This window comes from Oncorhynchus gorbuscha, linkage group LG10 (assembly GCF_021184085.1).
Source record: "Oncorhynchus gorbuscha isolate QuinsamMale2020 ecotype Even-year linkage group LG10, OgorEven_v1.0, whole genome shotgun sequence".
Lineage (NCBI taxonomy): Eukaryota > Metazoa > Chordata > Actinopteri > Salmoniformes > Salmonidae > Oncorhynchus > Oncorhynchus gorbuscha.
In genome coordinates this window covers 77,211,074-77,236,020 of record NC_060182.1, presented here as the reverse complement: position 1 = coordinate 77,236,020, position 24,947 = coordinate 77,211,074, and the positions used below count along the sequence as shown (strand labels likewise).

At 42.0% G+C, this 24,947-nt stretch overlaps 1 protein-coding gene across 2 annotated transcripts in view; it reads right to left on the bottom strand.

The window, feature by feature from the left end:
- Positions 1-609: 609 nt before the first annotated feature.
- The window catches only part of LOC124046594 (potassium channel subfamily K member 10-like), a 39,031-nt gene continuing 14,693 nt past the window's right edge, over positions 610-24,947 (bottom strand). For both annotated transcript variants that reach the window (XM_046367138.1, XM_046367137.1), the window contains exons 3-7: positions 8,961-9,078; positions 8,004-8,164; positions 6,891-7,083; positions 6,231-6,373; positions 610-5,555 (exon numbers count right to left, since the gene is read on the bottom strand). In XM_046367138.1, coding sequence (XP_046223094.1) covers positions 4,872-5,555; positions 6,231-6,373; positions 6,891-7,083; positions 8,004-8,164; positions 8,961-9,078 — 1,299 coding nt within the window. In that variant the 3' untranslated portion in view covers positions 610-4,871. The remainder of the gene's footprint in view (positions 5,556-6,230; positions 6,374-6,890; positions 7,084-8,003; positions 8,165-8,960; positions 9,079-24,947) is intronic.

The following is a 24,947-nucleotide window of genomic DNA, read 5'->3' as shown; positions in this document are numbered from 1 at the left end:
TCCATCATTCAATTAGATATCATTCTGACACTAAACTTTGGCTCGATAGGTCATTTGGAGCTCGAGCAACGAGCTTTATTGGTGCTGAAAATCCACATTTTCCGGCTGTTGCTACGGGGTCCTTGAAAGAGCTATCTGACAGAAACTTTAATATCCATTTTTTGGGCCGAGGCAGTTTCAATACACCTAGTCTTGCGACTCTGGGACTTTTCTAAATCTCGTCCTTTTGGTGATGGTCAAAATTAATTGAAGTTATTGCAAATGTACGAGGCTGTTTCTCGGTCTGAGAACCTTCTAGAGCCACATAACTCACTATTGACTTGAGCTCTAGAACAGGTTTCTAGAGTTTCAAAGGTCTAGGTCTGACGGTTCTTTGATAGTTTGAACGAAGGTAACTATTGCAGGCTCTGTGTGTCTCTAAGCCCCACATTGTGTCACTCCATCCTTGCTCGTGTGTGTGTGTGTGTGTGTGTGTGTGTGTGTGTGTGTGTGTGTGTGTGTGTGTGTGTGTGTGTGTGTGTGTGTGTGTGTGTGTGTGTGTGTGTGTGTGTGTGTGTGTGTGTGTGTGTGTGTGTGTGTGTGTGTGTGTGTGTGTGTGAGAGAGTTTTTATTGATTTACAGTTCATGAGGGTTGCCTAATCACACATATTAAGTTTTGGAAAGATCTGACTTTTTTAACCCTTCAAAACAGCCCCTATGACCCCATTTTAGGGCACTTTCGGTTGGCACAGGAAGCTAAAAGTAAACACATATCCTCATTGGGGTAGACTTATACAGAATACAGAATCCTGAGTTTAAAGTGTTTACGTTAAGAATTTACTGATTTACACAGGGTTGAATGCAGTGATTTTCACAAACTGCAGGTTTGGTACATCAAAAAACTTTTAGGGTGAATTTAACCACTTCCGGTTGATCCAGGAAGCTTAGAATCAACACAGGTAGACCTCATAGTGGCCTGAAGGTTGCAAGTTCAAACCCCCAAGCTGATAAGGTACAAATCTGTCATTCTGCCCCTGAACAGGCAGTTAACCCACGGTTCCTAGTTAAATAAAGGTATAAAATAAAAAATGTCTTCCTATGGGAGAGAAGTCATTGCAAACTGTTTAAAAACTTCTTTTTTAAAACTTTTATTTAACTAGGCAAGTCAAGAACAAATTCTTATTTTCAATGACGGCCTAGGAACAGTGTTTGATGTAAACACCTTATTTTAACTGTTAAGGGTTAATGCCACATGGTCGAGGTTAGGGTTGCACAGATCGGGAGGACCTCAAGAATGTTGCTAACCCTAAAGGTTCTCCCGCTGACACCCAAAAGCACCTGAAATTTAGGGCCAGGCTTCATTATGGGCCTACTTTTTTTACGGTCTTTGCGCTCAGACCGAGTGAGCTACGGTCAAGCGGGGCATCTCATTGAACTCGGCACAGCCTAGAGATTATGGTAATGCCATTGTAGGCTCTGTGTGTCTTTAATCCCCGCACTGTGTCACTGCATCATTGCTGTTTGTGTGTTTGTGTGGGAGCTTTTCTTTGACATCTGTTGGGAGAAATGACTGATTTACAGTTCATGAGGGTTGCCTAATCACATATGAAGTTTTGAAAAGATCTGACCTTTTTAAACCTTTGAAACAGCCACTATGACCCCAATTTAAGGCACTTCCGGTTGACACCGGAAGCTGAAAGTGAACACATATCCTCTTTGGGGTAGGCTTATACAGAATTTTGAGTTTTTAGTCTTTACGTTAAGAACTGACTGATTTACAGAGGGTTGAATGAGTGTGTGTGATTTCAAAAAATCACAGAAAATCACAGAAATCTCAGAGCTCCAAAACACACCTTACCAGATTCGTCTGAACACGCCGCAACTGGATCTTTAACTTTTTGGGGGAAAAACTACTTTTTTTGAGCATCACCAATTGTACATTATACGATTTCTCTTAAATTACGATAGATAAATGGCTGGTTCTTTTCACCCTTACACCATAGGTTCATGTACTTTGACATGAAGTGGTCAAATTAGTGCTCTATTTTTGTTTTTGACCTTTAATCCCAGAAAAATGGCCTTAACTCAAAAAGTGCTGAGGCCTCGACGTCATCTTTTTCGGGGCTAACAGCCAATTAGTCCAAACCTATGCTCACCAAGTTTCGTCTTCAAAGTCTTTTCCGTTTAGGAGAAATGGCCATGTCGTGATTGATGTTTTGTACATTTGCAATAAGATTCCATTCGCCATCTGGTGGAATTTACCGGGACAGCGGACTTCCCGGAAGATCTGGCCCCGGTGCACGGCCCGCCGCCATCGGCGAATTTTACAAACATTCGCGGACGTCTAGTAAGGGACCGTACATTTGCAATATGGAGTTTCTCATCGATCATACAGCAAATGCCAAAATGTGAGGTATGTAAGATGTTGGGACTGCTGTTAGGGCCTACATAAAGCTGTCCCAACAGTTTGTCACTGTTATTGTGCAATTAATGTATTGTTTAGTATTGTGTAGTGGCTTTGCTGGCACGCATTCCAATTTTATATGTATATTTTTTGCCCCACCAAGATTTACATGCTAATATCGCCTCTAATTAGGATTATGGTTAGGGTTAGCAGTAGTAATCATCTAAAAAATGTGCTGTTCTCCTGTGAAATATATGCTAAATGATGAAAGTCCCCGACAGACTGACGCCATTTGAGTGTCGCAAGATATTACACTGCTCGACCGCTGGCCAGCGCACTTAGCGGCCTACAACATTTGGGCCAGAACGATGGTGGTAGATATGAGTCATGCTCAGGTATAGTAATGACTGCATCAGGGTATAAATACCTGTGTACGCACAATGTACAAACATGCATGATAAAGAGTGTAACAGGCTACTACTATCCTTAACTTAGGGATAGGGGGCAGTATTACGGAAGTTTGGATGAATGAGGTGCCCAAAGTAAACTGCCTGTTACTCAGGCCCAGAAGCTAGGATATGCATATAATTGGTAGAATTGGATAGAAAACACTCTAAAGTTTCCAAAACATAATGTATTTGAGTATAACATAACTGAAACAGTAGGCGGAAACCCGAGGAGAATCCATCCCAAAATATTATTTTTGGTGGTGACACCATTTAAAATATGTCTATGGTGAAATCAATGGAAATCCTCCCGGATTTTAGTCCCTAGGGCTTCCAGCCAATGTCAACAGTCTTTAGAAAGAGTTTCAGGCTTGTTTTTTGAAAATTTTGCTTGAATTTGTATTTTTTCAAGGTGGCTCCTATTTTGGCTGTAGTGTTGTGGCGCACATCAGTGAGGGTGCGCACTTCGTTATTTATCTCCAGTAATGAACATACTATTGTCTTAAACTTAAATTTTTATTGTTTATTTCCATATTAGGGTACCTGAGGATTGATTAGAAACGTTGTTTGACTTGTTTGGACTAAATTTATTGGTAACTTTCGGGATTCATTTGTATTCATTTTGAATGAGGGAAACCGGTGGATAACTGAGTCAAGCGTGCCAACTAAATTGACTTTTTTGGGATAGAAAGAAGGACTTTATCGAACAAAAGGACCATTTGTTATGGAGCTGGGACCCTTGTGATTGTAAACAGAGGAACATCTTCAAAGGTAAGTGATTTAGCCACCATTCAAAAAGTGTTTCTGATGACTAGACCTCAATTCCGTAAAATAAAAATGAACAAAAAATATAAATAGCAAATTGGAACAAATTGACAAACATTTCATTGAGTAAAACCTCAGGAAGTACATCAATGAGACAAAGACATAGCAGAAGACCAAAAACATTGATCTGCGAAGTGAATACAGCCATAGGGAAAGTTCCTTCCCTGGTCTGGGTGAATGCAATGCATCGTCTGACTGTGTGAGGGGAAAACACCAATACATACAGTGCACAGCACATGGTGTGGACAAGAAAAGTCATATTCCATTTACTGTGAAAGAAAACATTCAACTGCAGGAAACTACAGTACACACATACATACTGTATGCTGTGTAAAATAATTCATAATCAAATCATCTTCAAGCAAAGAACAAAGTAACAAAATGTCATACTAATAAATCATTCTTATGATGTACAGAAATGAATTGGGTTCAATGGTCATCAAAACCTCATAAGTATTTTTTTTTTAAATTGCCCTTAAAATCCCTTCATTTTCTAGATGTTCCACTTCAACAGTACTAAATGTTAATGCAGTACATTTCATTTGTTTTTTGAAATTACAAGAGGACAGCTGGCCCTGAACTTTAAGGTTTCTATACTTTATATTGACAGCTTTAGTGTCAAAAGCATACACAATCAGAGGGTTTTGTTATAAAAGATTAGTAGATTATCCTAGGGCTACATTTCATAACCAATGTATCAATAAATGTACACATAATTTCAGTAAATGCACACATTGTATATCGATACAGTTCCCCTCAAGTCATATTTGTTCAGCAGCCTGGGCTAAAAATATCTGGTGTGAAATGAATAATAATAAGTAAAGATTTATATAGTTGGTGCAAATTTCATTGGGATGGTGAAACACTAGTTCACTGGGTTACTTGCTAACCTTCAGTTAACAAGGAGAAGATATATCCCACGTCTTTTTTGTTGGATATTGTTGGGGGGTGGGTTGGGGCTGGGTAGCAAGTGGGTGTTCTTTAAAAAGGAAAGGAGATTCTGGTAGGTCCAGTACTATCCAAGAGAAAATAGGTCTTCACCAAATTAGACCCAAGCCTCGGTCTCTTTTCTCTCCACTTTTAGGCAACATTAGTCTTTACATTGCTAGAGCACAGTGACTGATTTTGAACAGAACAGTCCCATTTACTCAGAACAGTCTAAGCGTAGAAACAACAGCAAGGCACATTTTGAGACATAAAAAAAGTATTCTTCTCTCTCACTCAGTCTCGGTATCTGCACACTCTAGCTGGGACTCAAGCTCTCTTCCTTCCAACATTCTAGCGTTCTCCCTCTCTTTGGCCTGAGCCAGTACAAAACCGTTCAGTTTATTAATGCGCTCGTCTGCGTACTCTAAATGTGTCAAGCTGGTGTTGCCCTTCTTCCTCTCGCCCCTTTCCTCCTCCTTCACCTCCTCCATGTCCTCCTCCCTCTTCTCCATTGCCTCGCAGGCCCTCCGCACATCATCAGGAATGTTACTCTTCAGGTCACGGTTCTTGGGTCTCTTGGTTAGCTTGGTGAGGGACCGGAAGCGGAGGTTGAAGAGCTTATCGTTCTCTGATGAGGCCTGCTGGGTCTGCTCGCTGCCTCTCCGCTGCTCATAACAAAGCTCCCCTGCCCCTCGCAACCTCAAGTTATTCAGCTTGGTGTCAATGCTCTCCTGGGAGGAGGTCTTGAAGCAGCCCTGGTCCAGGCTGACAAACAAGGCCCTCTTCTGTGGGGAGAACATGTCCAGCGAGTGGGTCCTCTGCTCCAGTCCCAGCTGCCTGCGCTCCATGCTGCGGATGGTGGCGGCCCGCTGCAACTTGTCGTGGATCTCCACACTCAGCCGCCGACGCGTCTCCCGGAACTCATTCTGCACATTGGCCTTCCACTCAGCAGCATGGACCTTGAACTCCCCCACCTGAAATCACACAAAGATGGAGATTGAGGCATGAGGGTGGGAGGAGGGGGGTGCTTTGGAAATCTAATTGATTGGATCTTGTACAAATTCCCCTTCAGAAAAAAAAAAAGGCTCCTTCCACAAAGTCAATATCACAGTATCCATCCATACTGTACTTACAGATCAATAGCGCAGTAAGCACACTATTCACTCATCAGCCCAAACACTACCCACCGGGAAAAAACTGGTTGAATCAACGTTGTTTTCACGTCATTTCAACAAAAACATTTAATGTGATTTACGTTGAATCAACGTGGAATACTGATTGGATTTTAAAAAGTAATCAATCAACATAAGGGAATTTCATATTTTTCCCCACAACTTGTAACCAACAGTAAACACGGTGACATGGTGGTTGAATTCACGTTAGTTGACAACTCAACCAAATGTTAATCAAAACTAGACGTTGAACTGACATCTGTGCCCAGTGGGTAATGGATATCTAACCACTTCTCCCACACAGCTGTCTGTCTGTCTGTCTATCTCAGTGTCTCAGGGGCTCCAGACAGGGGCATCAACGAGGCATAATAACAAAACAGACTGAAGGAAGGCACGGGAGGGAAAGAGTGACCTTTTAGTTTCCACTGCTTTAGATAATGTAATGACAGGCACTGTAATTAAATGAGCAGCACCCACCTCCTCTTTGGTCTTTTTAGAAAGCACTCTGAGCCAGTCTCCGATCATGCTCAGGACCGCAGCGAAGTAGGCCAAACCCACCAGGATCCAGAACCAGACCAGGGGCTTGTACCACTTCATGTACTTGATCTTCCGATCCCCACCTGGGACAACAGTGGAAGAGTTGTTACATTGGATGCCAACTACTGGATTATCTACGTATATACATTGATGCCTGCTACTGCCAAATTATTGTCAACAATGAAAAATGTAGCACATTAAAAAAATACATTTTAATTAAAGCCAGATTAGTAGGACCAGGGAGGCAGAAAGTTTCAGTTTGACAAACACAAAGTTTGTATTTGGGTTTTGAATTCTTTTGGATGAGTCTTTCTCTAATATTCCCCTATATAAGATTGTCTGAGTTCTGATTACAGGTAGTCAATTATAGCATCATTATTCATGGGATTATCAAATGCAATGACGACACAACAAAAAATAAGTACACAACCTCTTGGGTTGATGGAGACTCCATTAGCTAATTTCATAGAGATAATCTCATTTCACATTACGTGGATTGAATGCAAAAGCGAGAAAAGAGAAAACGGTGAGTAGAAACGGAGGACTAAACAAATGTATGTCTAAGGCACAGTACATAAACCTGTTACAACACTATCATACCTGCCACATAGTCTCCGATGCCAATCGTTGTTAACGTGATGACAACAAAGTAGATAGCATCCAGAGTCGTCCATCCCTCGAAATGCTTGAAAATCACCGCTGGGACACCGACGAAGACTATGCACCCGGCCAGGATGAAGAGTATGGTGGAAGTAACTCTGATTTTGGTCTGGCTTATTTCTTTCTGTTTTTGCTTCAGGACAAAAATGACATTGGTCAGAGGTGAACGGTAAGTCAACAAGAGATAAAACTGTTTACTAAATAGATATTTACTACATCTGTCGCTGAAAGACACAGTATGTTTGAAGATAATTAGTTTAGTCAATGCATCAATATCTATTAGACAAATCACTCCAGAGACCAAAAGGAAAAGCATCCAAAACCACTCTCCATTAATCCAGTAGGAAAAGCCTGGTTCCCAAATTCCCCCGTTGTCACAGAAACTCAGTGTAGGAGTGCTGATTTAGGATCAGTTTTAGCTTTTAGATCACAATAAATATGATTATATGGACAGGGATCAGCAGTCCTACTCTGAGACATTTGATACATACAGCCTGCTTACAGAATCTCAATCAGGTCCTGGCCTTCTACCTTCTCAGCCTCCCTACTCCATCAAACACCTCTGCCCTCACTACAAAGAGCACATCGTAATCTCAGCCTCAGCTAGCCTGACTCATGTGTTAACTCCTTGGGGGGGGGGGGAATCCATTCACTGTGCCTGGCCTAATACCTGGATAACAGACGTATAGCCTTTACAGGGATGACTGTATCAAAGCCATTGTGCCGTTTACAGTGAATAAGGTCATTATGGGGTGGAGGTAATATGCTTGGTTTTCACTGTGGGAAGCATATTGCTTCTTTAAAGTCAATGGTACATTTTATGTTATTATAGTTACTGTTCGCTTACATAGCAGGTGCCAAATAGTCATTTTCAAATACCCTTTTCTTCACCAAATAATTTATCAAACATGGTGTGTCTAAATTAATTTAACAGTCTGATCGAAAGTTGCTTATAGTTAACTTGAAATCACCTCTTAAAGCCTCATGTGCTCATCTGCAGTTTCAGTAAATCCCCATGTACATAACCTTAAATTCTCAAGTAATCCAATTTACCCTGTATATCTTCTCCACCCTCAAGACGCTCTTGACAAATATGGTCCCCAGCTGGTCTCCGATGCCAGCCAGGAGGAACCCAAACAGTGGGATGCCAAATAAGGCGTACAGGATGCAGAAGATCTTCCCTCCCTCCGTACTGGGAGCTATGTTCCCGTAACCTGTCACAGTGGTGTTTTGTTATGCAAGGCCTGTGTTATGTTCCAGGAGTTGGAGGTTAGAGGTGAGGAAATAATCAGCTTGGACTCTGAGAACATGACATCAATTACAACCTGCAGTGAATGGAGAGATTGAACATGGGCGGGGATGACTAGAGCACAGACTGAACCAGCACGGTGGGATGTTTGTCCCTATCCACAGTGAGAGAAGCAGAGTAATTGTGTAAACAGATTAAATGGTATTCATATGTTCTGCTAAAAACATACCCTAGTGACACTTGTTCCTTCCCACCTACTGATAGAAAGCTATTATCATCAGTAAATGATGTACTGTGAAGACACGCTGTGAGACTTGAACAGTAAACACACACACACACACACACACACACACAACACACACACACACACACACACACAAACACACACACACACACACACACACACACACACACACACACACACACACACACACACACACACACACACACACACACACACACACACACACACACACACACACACACACACACACACACACACACACACACATTAGCATGAAGTACATCCTGTGAACGATGCATTATTTTTTCCAGTCTTTCTTTTATCCATTTCCCTGCTAGCACACATTGCATTACAGTTGTGTAACGTTGACAGAGCTCCACTTGAAGTACATTGAGTCACAGCACCTGTAGGTTACCTCATGGCCTACACGTCAAAGTAGACTAGTGCTATAGCTTTATTGTACTCAGTTAATCAGAGGAGCGAGTCACACGTTAATAGGTTTGGTGGTGGAGGATACCTATCGTTGTAATCACGGTCCCAGCAAAAAAGAAGGCACTTCCCAGGTCCCAGTGACTGGAGTTGTAAGATGTGTCTCCGATCGGACTGACTCCTGCACTGACAGCATCTATGGCATGCTGGGAAAGAGGAAGAGAGAAACAGACAGAGCTAGTTATCTTAAACTGGTTCATAGCATACAGTTCAACGTGTAGTTTATCTACTTAAACATACAAATGAAGAACAAATTGAACCCAGAACCAAACACAGTTGGTTGATATCTTAGCACCAATGGATAACCAGTTGTCTTTCAACACATGCTAGACAGTAAAGAGGACAGTACCAAACAACCCCTCAGATGATGTAAAGACAAAACCATAGGCCTAACACGTGTCTGACTGAATTTAATAGCCAATATAAACTCATCATGCACACCATGCCATACACACCATTGGTTATTTAATGCATGTGAGATCAGATGACTGATGACTCTCTCTTCAGATGAACCTGGAAGGTCACCAATGGTGGGAGGACAGAGGAAGTGATGGGACAGAGGGAGGGAAGAGGCTGTGAAGCAGGACAGGGTGTGGTGGTGATCAGTGTTCTCCACAGTCCACATGGTTAGCTGTGTGCTTGTGGCGTGCAAGGCATGCAGTAGCAGGGATCTGGCCAGGTGTGTGAGACTCAGAGTCAGCCCATCTAAAGGGTTGGGTAAACACTGTTAGGGTACATCCCTAAGGATCTGGTGGGGAGGGATCACTTCCTTTGTAATGATTACTATCAGGACATCATGGGCTTTGTTTATACTGAGTGTTGAATGAAAGATGGCTGCATGCCAAACAGCTGATTAGTACATAATATATTGTGTAGTGTGTACATAAACAAAGGAACGTTTCACAGTCGATACTCACACCACACAACTCCATTCTTAGCACATCCTTACATGAATGCCAACTTCTTTTACTACAAAGACTGTTAAAATGTCTGGTGGTTTGTTGTACATGTGTGGCCTTGCTAAAAATACTAGTGTTTGTTCCACTTCCTTTGGTATTTCATCCTACACACACAGATCTTCCGTGAAAAATGTCACCTACCAGAAGACTTATCTCTTCGATCTTATTTGGTCTTTTCTGCTTCTTTTTAAAAATTTCAGGCTCGTCCACCGAGGCAGGGCATTAACATTAAAGAACTGTAGTCTCCTATTGCCTCGCACACTCACCGGAGACTCTCCTTAATCTGTACTCTAGTCTCCAAAAATGCAGTACAATATTACATTTTTCTCCATCATATAATCACAATGTTTATGTGCGGTATACAATAAGGACTTATTGTATAAATTGAAAATTAATTAATATTTCCCTGAGGACCTTTAATTAGGGATAGGGGGCAGTCTTCGGAAGTTTGGATGAATGAGGTGCCCAAATTAAACTGCCTGTTACTCAGGCCCAGAAGCTAGGATATGCATATCTATAAATTACTCTGGAACCTGATCGGTCAGCTTTTTTCCATCTTCGTAACACTGCAAAAATCTGAACTGTTTTGTCCAAAAATGCTTTTATCACTTTTAGATTAGACTACTGCAATTCTCTACTCTCCGGCTACCCAGATAAAGCACTAAATAAGTTTCCGTTAGTGCTAAACATGGCTGCTAGAATCTTAAATAGAACCAAAAAATGTAATCATATTACTCCAATGCTAGCCTCTCTACATTGGCTTCCTGTTAAGGCTAGGGCTGATTTCAAGGTTTTACTACTAACCTACAAAGCATTACATGGACTTGTTCCTACCTATCTCTCTGATTTGGTCCTGCTGCACATACCTACATGTACGCTAGGGTCACAAGACGCAGGCCTCTTTATTGTCCTACAATTTCTAAGCAAACAGCTGGAGGCAGTGCTTTCTCCTATGGAGCTCAATTTTTATGGCATGGTCTGCCTACTCATGTGAGAGACGTAGACTCAGTCTTTACTGAAGACTCCTCTCTTCAGTAGGTCCTATGATCGAGTGTAGTCTGGCCCAGGAGTGCAAGGTGAATGGCAATGCACTGGAGTGACAAACCGTCCTTAATATTTCTGCCTGGCCAGCTCCCCTCTCTCCACTGTGATTCTCTGCCTCTATTACCGGGGCTGACTCACTGGCGCTATCCCATGCCTTCCCAAGGAAGGGTGCGTCACATCGTGCCAGGCTTGAGTCACTGACCTGATCTTCCTGTCCAGTTTTGCGCACCCTTGGACTCGTGCAAGCGGGGTCTCCTCTCTCTATCTCTCTCGCTCTCTCTCCAAGCCAACTAAGATTTCCTCCTGAGGTGCTGGCATGTTGTACCCTCAAAACCACTGTGGTTGTCATTCAACCCTTTTTAGAGTTAATTGCAGCCCAAATAAATGCTTCACGGAGTTCAAGTAACAGACCCATCTCAACATCAACTGTTCAGAGGAGACGGCGTGAATCAGGCCTTCATGGTCGAATTGCTGCAAAGAAACCACTACTGATTAAATAAGATTTCAAGGCACACTTACCCAGCATGGCTACCACAGCATTCTGCAGTGATATGCCAACCCATCTTTTTTGCGCTTAGTGGAACTACATCACACCTCTTCCTCCATGATTCACGGTGGGAACCACACATTCAGAGATCATCCGTTCACCTACTCTGCGTCTCACAAAGACATGGTGGTGGGAACCAAAAATCTCAAATTTGCACTCATCAGACCAAAGGACAGATTTCCACCGGTGTAATGTCCATTGCTTGTGCAGCAATTTGACCAACAGTTGTTGTTGAGATGTGTCTCTGACTTGAACTGTGTGAAGCATTTATTTGGAATGCAATCTGAGGTGTAGTTAACTCTAAAAAGGGGACGCATTTTGGGGTTCCTTCTGAGAAGCCGGAGGCGAGCGAGGAAACTCCCAATGCCTTCCATTCGTCTTGCTCATTGTTAGAAAATAAAATTGATGACCTAATATTAAGATTATCCTACCAACGGGACATTAAAAATTGAAACATCTTATGTTTCACCGAGACGTGGCTGAATTTAGAAACGGACAATATAGAGCTGATGGGATTTTCCATGCACCGGCAGTACAGAGACGCTACCTTTGGTAAGACGAGGGGAGGGGGTGTGTGTCATTGTCAATAATAGCTGGTGCGTCATTAAAGAGGTCTCAAGGTATTGCTCACCTACGGTAGAGTACATTATGACAATCTCCCAAGAGAGTTCTCATCTGTATTATTCGTAGCCGCCTATTTACCATAACAAAGCGAAGCTGGCACTAAGACTGCTCTCAATCAACTCAATAAGGCCTTTAAGCAAAGAAGAAAATGCTCCCCCAGAAGCAGCCCTCCTAGTGGCTGGAGACTTTAATGCCGGCAAACTTAAATCAGTTTTACCAAATTTTTACTAGCATGTCACATTTTTTTAATAGCTTTATATAAATAGGCAAGTCAGTTAAGAACAAATTCTTAATTTCAGTGACGGCGTAGGAACAGTGGGTTAACTGCCTTTTTCAGGGGAAGAACAACAGATTTTTAACTTGTCAGCTCGGGGATTCTTACTTGCAACCTTTTGGTTACTAGTCCAATGCTCTAACCACTAGGCTACCCTGCCGCTCCATATGCAACCAGGGGGGAAAAATCCTAGACCACCTTCACTCCACACAACAGAGATGCACACAAAGCTCTCCTCCGCCCTCCATTTGGCAAATCTGACCACAATTCTATCCTCCTGATTCCTGTTAACAAGCAAAAACTAAAGCAGGAAGTACTAGCGACATGCTCAAAAGCGAAGTGGTCAAATGACGTGGATGCTACACCACAGGACTGTTTTGCTAGCACAGACTGGACTATGTTCCAGGATTCATCCAACGGCATTGAGGAATACACCACCACAGTCATCGGCTTCATCAATAAGTGCATCGATGACGTTGTCTCCACAGTGTCTGTGCGTACATATCCCACCAGAAGCCATGGATTACAGGCAACATCGGCATCGAGCTAAAGGCTCGAGCTGCCGCTTTCAAGGGGTGTGGGACTAATCCGCACGCTTATAAGAAATCTCGCTATGCCCTCAGATGTTGGCTGTGGCAGGGCTTGAAAAATATTACGGACTACAAAGGGGAAGCCAGACGCAAGCCTATCAGATGAGCTAAATGCTTTTTTATGCTCGCTTTGAGGCAAGCAACACTGAAGCATGCACGAGAGCACCAGCTGTTCTGGATGACTGTGTGATAACGCTCTTGGAGGCCAATGTGATCAAAACCTTTAACCTCTCTAAGGTAGGGGGCAGCATTTTGAATTTTTTATGAAAAGCATGCACAAATTAACACTCTAACGTTTCCAAAACTGTTCCAATAGTGTCTGTGAGTATAGCAGAACTGATTTAGCAGGCGAAAACCTGAGAAAAATTAATTCAGGAAGTAGGTTTTTTAGTTGGTTTTGTAGTTTTATATTCAATGCCATTACAGTATCCATTGACTTAGGACTACCTTCCACTATATGTCAGCAGTCTTTAGAAATGGTTTCAGGCTTGTATTCTTATAAATGAGGGAGTAAGACCAGTCTGAACGAGTGGACCTTAACGTGATGCAGAGTTTTTTCAGGCGCATGTGCATTTCTTGTTTACCTTTTATATTAACAACGTTATTGTCCAGTTGAAATATTACAGATCATTTAAGCTAAAAAAACAACCTGAGGATTGAATATAAACATCGTTTGACATTTTTCTATGAACTTTACGGATACAATTTGGATATTTTGTCTAATTGTTTTGACTGAGTTTGAGCCTATGGATTACTGAAGAAAACACGCTAACAAAACGGAGGTTTTTGGATATAAAGAGACTTCATCGAACAAAAGGAACATTTATTGAGTAAATTAATGTCTTCTGATTGCCACCATATAAAGATCCACAAAGGTAAGGGATTCATTCTATCTCTATTTCTGAGTTTTGTAAAGCTTCTGCTTGGCTGGTTACTGTTTGTAATAATTTGTCAACTGGGCTATGTCCTGGGTTAGGTATGTTCTGGGCTAGGTATGCTTTCGCCGAAAAGCATTTTATAAATATGACACTGTGGTTGGTTGAACAAGAAGTTAATCTTTAAACCTATGTAAAATATGTTTTGTTTTCTGAATTTTTATAATGAGCATTTCAACTGACACTGTCAAGTGTCTACACTGACATTTTCAAGCAGACCACCAATGTTTCAAGCAGACCACCATAGTCCCTGTGACAAAGGAAGCAAAGGTAACCTGCCTAAATGATTACCGCCCTGTGGCACTCACGTCGGTAACCATGAAGTGCTTCGAAAGGCTGGTCATGGCTCACATCGACAGCATCCTCCCGGACACCCTAGACACATTCACATACCGCCCCAGCAGATCCAGAGATGACGCAATCTCAATTGCACTCTATACCGCCCTTTCTCAACTGGACAAAATGAACACCTACTGTATGTGAGAATGCTATTAATCGACTACAGCTCAGCGTTCAACACCATAGTGCCCACGAAGCTCATCACTAAGCTAAGGACTCGGGAACTAAACACCTCCCTCTGCAACTGGACCCTGGACTTCCTGATGGCCTGCCCCCAGGTGGTAAGAGTAGGCAACAACACGTCTGCCACACTGATCCTTAACACTGGGGCTCCTCAGGTGTGTGTACTTTGTCCCCTCCTGTACTCCCTGTTCACCCACGACTGCGTGACCAAACACGACTCCAACACCATCATTAAGTTTGCTGACGACACAACAGTGGTAGGCCTGATCACCGATAACGATGAGACAGCCTATAGGGAGGAAGTCAGAGAACTGTCAGGACAAACTTTCCCTCAATATGAGCAAGACAAAGGAGCTGATCGTGGACTACAGGAAAAGGTGGTTCGAACAGGCCCCCATTAACATCGACGTGGCTGTAGTGGAGCGGGTTGAGAGTTTCAAGTTCCTTGGTGTCGACATCACCAAAGAACTATCATGGTCCAAACATACCAAGACAGTCGTGAAGAGGGCACAACAAAACCTTTTCCCCCTCAGGAGACTGAAAAGATTTAGCATGGGCCCCCAGATCCTCAAAAGGTTCTGCAGCTGCATCATCGAGAGCATCCTGACCGGTTGCATCACCACCTGGTATGGCAACTGCTCGGAATCTGACTGTAAGGCGCTACAGAGGGTAGTGCGAACGGCCCAGTACATCACTGAGACCAAGCTGTCAAAAGAAAGCTCATAAAATTGTCAGAGACTCCCCAAAAACATTATGCTACCGCACGGCAACCAGTACCAGAGAGCCAAGTCTAGGACCAAAAGGCTCCTCAACAGCTTTTACCCCCCTTGGAAACTGTTGCTACTCGCTGTTTGTTTGTTACCTATGCATAGCCACTTCTCCCCCACCTACATGTACAGATTACCTCAACTAGTCTGTACCTCTGCATACAGACTTGGTACCGTTGCCCACTGTATATAGCATCATTATTGTTATTCTTATTGTGTTTTCATATTATGTTTTATTATAACCTAAATATTTTCTTCTTCTTGAACTGCACTGTTGGTTAAGGGCCTGTAAGTAAGCATTTCACTGTAAAGTCTACACTGTTGGTTAAGGGCTTGTAAGTAAGCATTTCACTGTAAAGTCTACACTTGTTGTATTCGGCATTTCACTGTAAAGTCTACACTTGTTGTATTCAGCATTTCACTGTAAAGTCTACACTTGTTGTATTCAGCATTTCACCGTAAAGTCTACACTTGTTGTATTCAGCATTTCACTCTAAAGTCTACACTTGTTGTATTCAGCATTTCACTGTAAAGTCTACACTGTTGGTTAAGGGCTTGTAAATAAGCATTTCACTGTAAAGTCTACACTTGTTGTATTCAGCATTTCACTGGAAAGTCTACACTTGTTGTATTCGGCATTTCACTGTAAAGTCTACACTTGTTGTATTCAGCATTTCACTGTAAAGTCTACACTGTTGGTTAAGGGCTTGTAAGTAAGCATTTCACTGTAAAGTCTACACTTGTTGTATTCGGCATTTCACTGTAAAGTCTACACTTGTTGTATTCAGCATTTCACTGTAAAGTCTACACTTGTTGTATTCAGCATTTCACTGTAAAGTCTACACTGTTGGTTAAGGGCTTGTAAGTAAGCATTTCACTGTAAAGTCTACACTTGTTGTATTCGGCATTTCACTGTAAAGTCTACACTTGTTGTATTCAGCATTTCACTGTAAAGTCTACACTTGTTGTATTCGGCATTTCACTGTAAAGTCTACACTTGTTGTATTCAGCATTTCACTGTAAAGTCTACACTGTTGGTTAAGGGCTTGTAAGTAAGCATTTCACTGTAAAGTCTACACTTGTTGTATTCGGCATTTCACTGTAAAGTCTACACTTGTTGTATTCAGCATTTCACTGTAAAGTCTACACTTGTTGTATTCAGCATTTCACTGTAAAGTCTACACTTGTTGTATTCGGCATTTCACTGTAAAGTCTACACTTGTTGTATTCAGCATTTAACTGTAAAGTCTACACTGTTGGTTAAGGGCTTGTAAGTAAGCATTTCACTGTAAAGTCTACACTTGTTGTATTCGGCATTTCACAGTAAAGTCTACACTGTAGGTTAAGGGCTTGTAAGTAAGCATTTCACTGTAAAGTCTACACTGTAGGTTAAGGGCTTGTAAGTAAGCATTTCACTGTAAAGTCTACACTGTTGGTTAAGGGCTTGTATGTAAGTAAGCATTTCACTGTAAAGTCTACACTTGTTGTATTCAGCATTTCACTGTAAAGTCTACACTTGTTGTATTCGGCATTTCACTGTAAAGTCTACACTTGTTGTATTCAGCATTTCACGGTAAAGTCTACACTGTTGGTTAAGGGCTTGTCAGTAAGCATTTCACAGTAAAGTCTACACTTGTTGTATTCGGCATTTCACTGTAGTCTACACTTGTTGTATTCGGCATTTCACTGTAAAGTCTACACTTGTTGTATTCGGCATTTCACGGTAAAGTCGACACTTGTTGTATTCGGTGCATGTGGCAAATAAAGTTTGATTTGATTTGTTTTTCAACAGGGCAATGACCCAAAACACACCACCAGGCTGTGTAAGAGCTATTTGACCAACTCTACCATTCCAATTTACAATATAATTTAAAAGCAAAATATCCTTTTCAAACATCTTTTCCATAATTACTGGTATTTTATCAACCAGCACATTTGAGTTCAGCCATAATATTTGTTTAACATGAGTTTAATCAAATTGCATATTTTGCAAATCATATTAACAAATTACTAGTGCCACAAAGAGGTAGTGACTGCAAATTCACCCAGGTCATTGCAATGTCGCACAGGAGTATGTTTGTGCATGCCTGCAGAAGGAATATCTTGAGAATCTGGTCATACAACCCATTATAGTTGCGCAGTAAATTACAGTTTTTCCACCCATTAAAGACAGTATTGGGCAAATAATATACTTGCTTACTATTTTAAAAAACTGCCTCTGGACAGTATAACATTCAAGAAGCTCTATTTTCGAGCTAAGAGTGGATATGAAAAACAGCAGGTCTTGATTGATGTGTTCAACCTTCCCAAGTTCTCTCACGTCACCCCGCTCCTCCGCTCTCTCCACTGGCTTCCAGTTGAAGCTCGCATCCGCTACAAGACCATGGTGCTTGCCTACGGAGCTGTGAGGGGAACGGCACCTCAGTACCTCCAGGCTCTGATCAGGCCCTACACCCAAATAAGGGCACTGCGTTCATCCACCTGTTATAATCTCCATTCTCCCTCTGGCCTGCTGCCATGTCCCAGGCTACCTGACATGAGGACTCCTTGCTGTCCCCAGTCCACCTGGCCATGCTCCTCTCCCTACCACTGAGGAAGTACAGTTCCCGTCCCCTCAGCCCAGTCAAAACTGTTGAACATCTTGGCTGCTCTGGCTCCCCAATGGTGGAACAAACTACACCTGCCCTGGGTTTCTGTACAGCACTTTGAGACTGCCAGGACAGCGGAGTCAATCACCACCTTCCGGAGACACCTGAAACCCCACCTCTTTAAGGAATACCTAGGATAGGATAAAGTAATCCTTCTCACCCCCCTCCCCCCTTAAAAGATTTAGATGCACTATTGTAAAGTGGCTGTTCCACTGGATGTCATAAGGTGAATGCACCAATTTGTAAGTCGCTCTGGATAAGAGCGTCTGCTAAATGACTTAAATGTAAATGTAATGTTAAATGTTGATTGGAGTGGATGACACCATGAAGTTACATTGTGCCAAACACACTGAGTCATACCGACCCTTCTTGGCACTGCCAATTAGGCCCAACGTCCCAGTGGGCACACAGTGGGTGGGCAGCAGAAACACTTCAGACACACATACACACACTCTGTTCTCGAAAGTGCCACTTCGCAGCTGATGCCCACGTCAAACAGTTTGACAACATAAGATGAAAGATGATTGAATGACAGGCTTGACACAACACTAATGGCCAGGATATAGAACCTGTTAGGGGAACAGATAAATCCCAGACATTTTGATAGAGTGCTTGTTTTAAAAGTGCACACCCCAAGGGCCAACTCTCAAGTGAGTACAGTTACTGGTTTTGCTGTAACCTCCCTTAGCTGAGCTTCGGAATATGGTTCGCTCTCTCAAATGAAGGCTAATATACGTATATGGGTTGTTATGAATGAAAGAGGCTGGACAAACGGCAAAATATCGATGGGTTCGTCGCTCTCAACATCAATTAAAGAGTGACAAACTGAACATCATCCAATGAATTGTTTTATAGAGTGGAGGGTGTTGAGGGGAGGACGGCTCCCCTAGCGGCTGGAACTAAGCAAATGGAATGGCATCAAACCATGTGGTTGATGTATTTCATATCATTCCACCTATTCCACTCCAGCCATTACCATGGGTCTGTCCTTGCTCGTGGTGCGACCAACCTCCTGTGGTTTTATACTGTAAAAAGAATAAGCAAAAAAGGCAAGACTGCCACTTGTTCTAAATGCTTGATATCCCATGGATACTATAGAATTCACTTGAAAAAATAAACTAATGTTCTAGTTGCTCAATACCATAATAGAGGACGACCGATTATGATTTTTCAACGCCAATACCGATTATTGGAGGACAAAAAAAGACGTTATACCGATTAATCTGACTTTTTTTTTTTACGCACACGTTTTTGTAATGATGACAATTGGAACAATACTGAATGAACACTTTTATTTTAACTCAATATAAAACATATTATGGGCTTTTGGATGGGTGTTCTTAAGGTGATTCAACAGGTTGGTGGTATTTTTTGATTTAGCCGTTGCTGACCCCATGCTTACATCTTCATCACAAATAAGACACCTTGCTTTTCCTGGTGCCAATTCCATGTAACAGTCCCACACTGGTTCTCTGTTTGTTTTACAGATGGCAGAGAAAAGCAAACAAACAAACAAACGTACAGACACACACACACACACACACACACACACACACACACACACACACACACACACACACACACACACACACACACACACACACACACACACACACACACACACACACACACACACACACACACACACACACACACACACAGCTCTGAAGTGACAATGATACTGAAGATTCTGCTTAGGAGACAAATACTCCCAACTGTTTGAATAAAAATAGAGTTTAAGTTACCTGTAATGAATGTTGAAAACAAAAACTGTAATTTCTATATGCAGGAAATCCTATTTTAATAATGGGCATGGTAAGAATTGACTACCAAAGTGCGAGTCATAATTCCCATGACACCTTGCAAAATCTGAAAAGTGGTTCATTCATTTCATTCATTTATTCCATTCATTAATTCCATAGGATATTTTTAGATCCACTTAAAATAAGGTCTGTGTTTCGTGTAGGCTTACACCACCTTGTCAATTTTATAACTGTGTAGATATCCATAGGACAAGGTAAGTCTGTTCAATATTGGCTAAATATAAGCAAAGATCTTTTTTTTTGTAGAGTGGATTTATGAAAATATGTTGACAAACATTACCTTATCCTAGTGAGATTTATACGGGTATTAAAACGCTGAGGCGGTTTAAGCCTGCACGAAACACAGAAGTAGATCAAGACATTCTCTATTGAAGACATGAATGATAAAATAACGAAGGAACCCCTTTCAAGTTCAGCCGCAAGTTATTACAGGAATTATAACGCATAGACTATTTCTCTCTAAACCATATACCTTTGACTATTACGAGCCTGCTGCTGCCTACCACCTCTCAGTCAGACTGCTCTATCAAATATCAAATCATAGACTTAACTATAATAAACACACAGAAATACGAGCCTTAGGTCAAATCCGGAAAATATCACCTCGAAAACAAAACGTTTATTCCGTTCCGTATTTTATCTAATGGGTGGCATCCATGAGTCTAAATATTCCTGTTACATTGTACAACATTCAATGTTATGTCATAATTACGTAAAATTCTGGCAAATTAGTTCGCAAAGAGCCAGGCGGCCCAAACTGTTGCATATACCTTGACTCTGTGTGCAATGAACGCTAGAGAAGTGACACAATTTCACCTGGTTAATATTGCCTGCAAACCTGGATTTATTTTAGCTAAATATGCAGGTTTAAAAATATACACTTGTGTATTGATTTTTGTGTATTGATTTTTGTGTATTGATTTTTGTGTATTGATTTTAAGAACGGCATTGATGTTTATGGTTAAGTATACATTGGAGCAACAACAGTCGTCGATTGTTTTTATAAGATAAGTTTAATGCTAGCTAGCAACTTACCTTGGCTTACTGCATTCGCGTAACAGGCAGTCTCCTCGTGGAGTGCAATGTAATCAAGTGGTTAGAGCGTTGAACTAGTTAACTGTAAGGTTGCAAGATTGGATCCCCCAAGCTGACAAGGTAAAAATCTGTCATTCTGCCTCGTTCCTAGGCCGTCATTGAAAATAAGAATGTATTCTTAACTGACTTGCCTAGTTAAAAAGGTGTAAAATAAAAATATATATATATATAAAAAATATTTAAAAAATTGGCTCTCAAAAATACCGATTTCCAATTGTTCGGTCAACCTCTATACCATAATAATCTAAAAGTAATGCTAGAGAATTGGCTCTGCTGGTTCAGCTGCTTATAGAGGAGTTTGGTGACTGTCGGGACATGGAATGAATAATATATTCCCCACGGAGCCCCTAGGCACAAAGGTTTTTATTTCAACCCCTCCTTCATGAAACACTGCCATGATTTCCACAAACACTGCAGTTGGTTGCAATAGCCTGTTTTTTCCCTCTGAAATATCGGCCACCGCATGGATAATGCTCCATTAATAGGAATGGAGCTGGGTGTGGGGATAAAAGAAAAAGGGAGAGAAAGAAAGTAGGCCACTCAGATATTCACTGGAGCAGTGTTGAAGATGCTACCATCAAAAGGAGTCATAACTCCTTGGGTTCATAACTGAAAGCGGAGACAAAAATGGACCTATTAAGACAATTAAGTGCATCTTGCCTATTCCATTCTCATTCATCACGTGAATTACACAGCATGGCACTATATGCTCCAACAAGGCTCTGTAGGCTGGGTGCCCATTTCATAGTATGTTGGAGGTTGGATTCACAAATAGTAGTAAACTGGCTGCCACGGGGGTTGGATCCACATACAGTTGAAGTCGGAAGTAAAAAATACACCTTAGCCAAATACATTTAAACTCAGTTTTTCACAATTACTGACATTTAATCCTAGTAAAAAAAAATCCCTGTCTCAGGCCAATTGGGATCACCACTTTATTTTAAGAATGTGAAATGTCAGAATAATAGTAGAGAGAATTATTTATTTCAGCTTTTATTTATTTCATCACAATTCCAGTGGGTCAGAAGTTTGCATACACTCAATTAGTATCTGGTAGCATTGCCTTTAAATAGTTTAATTGGGTAAAACGTTTTGGATAGCCTTCCACAAGCTTCCCACAATAATTTGGGTGAATTTTTGCAATTCCTCCTGACAGAGCTGGTGTAACTGAGTCAGGTTTGTAGGCCTCCTTGCTCACACACGCTTTTTCAGTTCTGCCCACACATTTTCTATAGGATTGCGTCAGGGCTTTGTGATGGCCACTCCAATACCTTGACTTTGTTGTCCTTAAGCCATTTGGAAGACCAATTTGCAACCAAGCTTTAACTGATGTCTTGAGATGTTGCTTCAATATATCCACGTAATTTTCCTTACTCATGATGCACCAGTCCCAACTGCAGCAAAGCACCCCCACAACAAGATGCTACCACCCCCGTGCTTCTGGATTGGGATGGTGTTCTTCAGCTTGCAAGCCTCCCCCTTTTTCCTCCAAACATAACGATGGTCATTAAGGCCAAACAGTTCTATTTTTGTTTCATCAGACCAGAGGACATTTCTCCAAAAAGTACGATCTTTGTCCTAATGTGCAGTTGCAAACCGTAGTCTGGCTTTTTTATGGCTGTCACGCCCTGACCTTAGAGAGCCGTTTTGTTTCTCTATTTGGTTAGGTCAGGGTGTGATTAGGGTGGGCATTCTATGTTTCCTATCTCTTTGTTTTTGGCCGCGTGTGGTTCCCAATCAGAGGCAACTGTCTATCGTTGTCTCTGATTGGGAATCATACTTTGGTAGCATTTATCGCATCATCAAGAACTTCAAGGAGAGCGTCTCCTAAAGTTGATTCAGCTGCAGGATCGGGGCACCACCAGTACATAGCTTGCTCAGGAATGGCTGAAGGCAGGTGTGAGTGCATCTGCATGCACAGTGAGGTGAAGACCTGGAGGATGGCCTGGTGTCAAGAAGGGCAGCAAAGAAGCCACTTCTCTCCAGGAAAAACATCAGGGACAGACTGATATTCTGCAAAAGATACAGGGATTGGAATGCTGAAGACTGGGGTAAAGTAATTTTCTCTGATGAATCCCCTTTCGGATTGTTTGGGGCATCTGGAAAAAAGCTTGTCCGGAGAAGACAAGGTGAGCGCTACCATCAGTCCTGTGTCATGCCAACAGTAAAGCATCCTGAGACCATTCATGTGTGGGGTTGCTTCTCAGCCAAGGGATTGGGCTCACTCACAATTTTTCCTAAGAACACAGCCATGAATAAAGAATGGTACCAATACATCCTCCGAGAGCAACTTCTCCCAACCATCCAGGAACAGTTTGGTGACGAACAATGCCTTTTCCAGCATGATGGAGCAACTTGCCATAAGGCAAAAGTGATAACTAAGTGGCTCGGGGAACAAAACATTGATATTTTGGGTCCATGGCCGGGAAACTTCCCAGACCTTAATCCCATTGAGAACTTGTGGTCAATCCTCAAGAGGCGGGTGGACAAACAAAACCCCACAAATTCTGACAAACTCCAAGCATTGATTATGCAAGAATGGGCTGCCATCAGTCAGGATGTGGCCCAGAAGTTAATTGACAGCATGCCAGGGTGGATTGCAGAGATCTTGAAAAATAAAGGTCAACACTGCAAATATTGACTCTTTACATCAATTCAATGTAATTGTCAATAAAGCCTTTGACACTTATGAAATGCTTGTAATTATACTTCAGTATTCCATAGTAACATCTGACAAAAATATCTAAAGACACGACTGACACGACTGTATATATACTATACTATACTGAGATCATGTGACAGATCATGTGACACTTAGATTGCACACTGGTGCACTTTATTTAACTAATTACATGACTTCTGAAGGCAATTGGTTGCACCAGATCTTATTTAGGGGCTTCATAGCAAAGGGGTTGAATACATATGCACGGACCACTTTTTGTATTTTTTTCATTTCACTTCACCAATTTTGACTAGTTTGTGTATGGTCATTACATGAAATCCTAAATAAAAATCAATTTTAATTCCAGGTTGTAAGGCAACAAAATAGGGAAAGGGGGTGACTACTTTCGCAAGCCACTGTAACTAGGCTACTGAATCCCCAAGACTTAAATGTATTATAAATGTATTATAAATACCTCCTCTCAGACAGCAAGAGTCTTCTAATGGCTTCATGAAATATAGGCTAGTCCCTTCAAATGACTACACACTGAAATAAAACAAACAATTAGCTAATTTCCAATGTCAGACTGGGTCTGTAGCTCTATTTGGTATATCCCATAAAAACAATTGTGTATATTTGAAAGAGCTAGCTTGTAAAGTGGCAAATTAAAGTTGCCTAGCTTTTTTGGTTTAGCTAACTTACAAACGTGCTTAAATTCTAATAACGGTTCAATTTATTTATCTATCCTATAGTTGACTTTTCCCATGGGTGTGGTCATCTTTACTCGGGCCCGGGGGTACCATTGGACGTTGCAGTGTATTCACAATGCCTTCACTTCACTGTCCAGTCGTCCTGTATATCCCTTTGGCTGAGGGAGACCATGCTGCCGGAGTCCAGGAACGCAAATTTTTCAGTTCCGCTACGGACCGGGCGGACCCCAGCCTGCCTTTCACTAGGTGGACTAACTGGAACGCTTGTTCTCTGGGTGATTCGCCATCCCTGTAGATCCATCCGTGGAAACTCTGGGCTCTCTCTCGGGCGTTCAGGTTATACTGAGCCAACACCTCTGCCTTCAACTTGTCGTAATACGCTGCCTGTGCAGGCCCTGATAGCAGGGGCCAACCTTCTCTTCTCGCCTGGCCATCCGTTCAAAGGCCATGAAGTAGGCCTCGATGTCGCCCTCCATGCTCATTTGTGGGATCAGGCTGTTCACGCTCGGCGTGGCTCTCCTGGTGACCGGCCTCTCCCGGGCCGGGTCCTGTTGGATTGCGGCCAGTGTTTGCGCCTGTTGTACGCCGCATGCTGCCAGCTGGGCTAGAATGGCCTTGCTCATCTTCTGCACTTCGCTTTTGTCTCTGCTATGGCGTGCGAGAGGTAGCGGGATAGCACGAAATGAGAAGCAGAGACGTGACTTCAACAAAAAGAAGGAAACTGTATTGGATGTTTTTCTTTTAACTCTCCCTGGGGCAGTACAAACAAAGGCCTGTGTAAGGGCTATCTAAACACACACAAAAAAATACCAGTT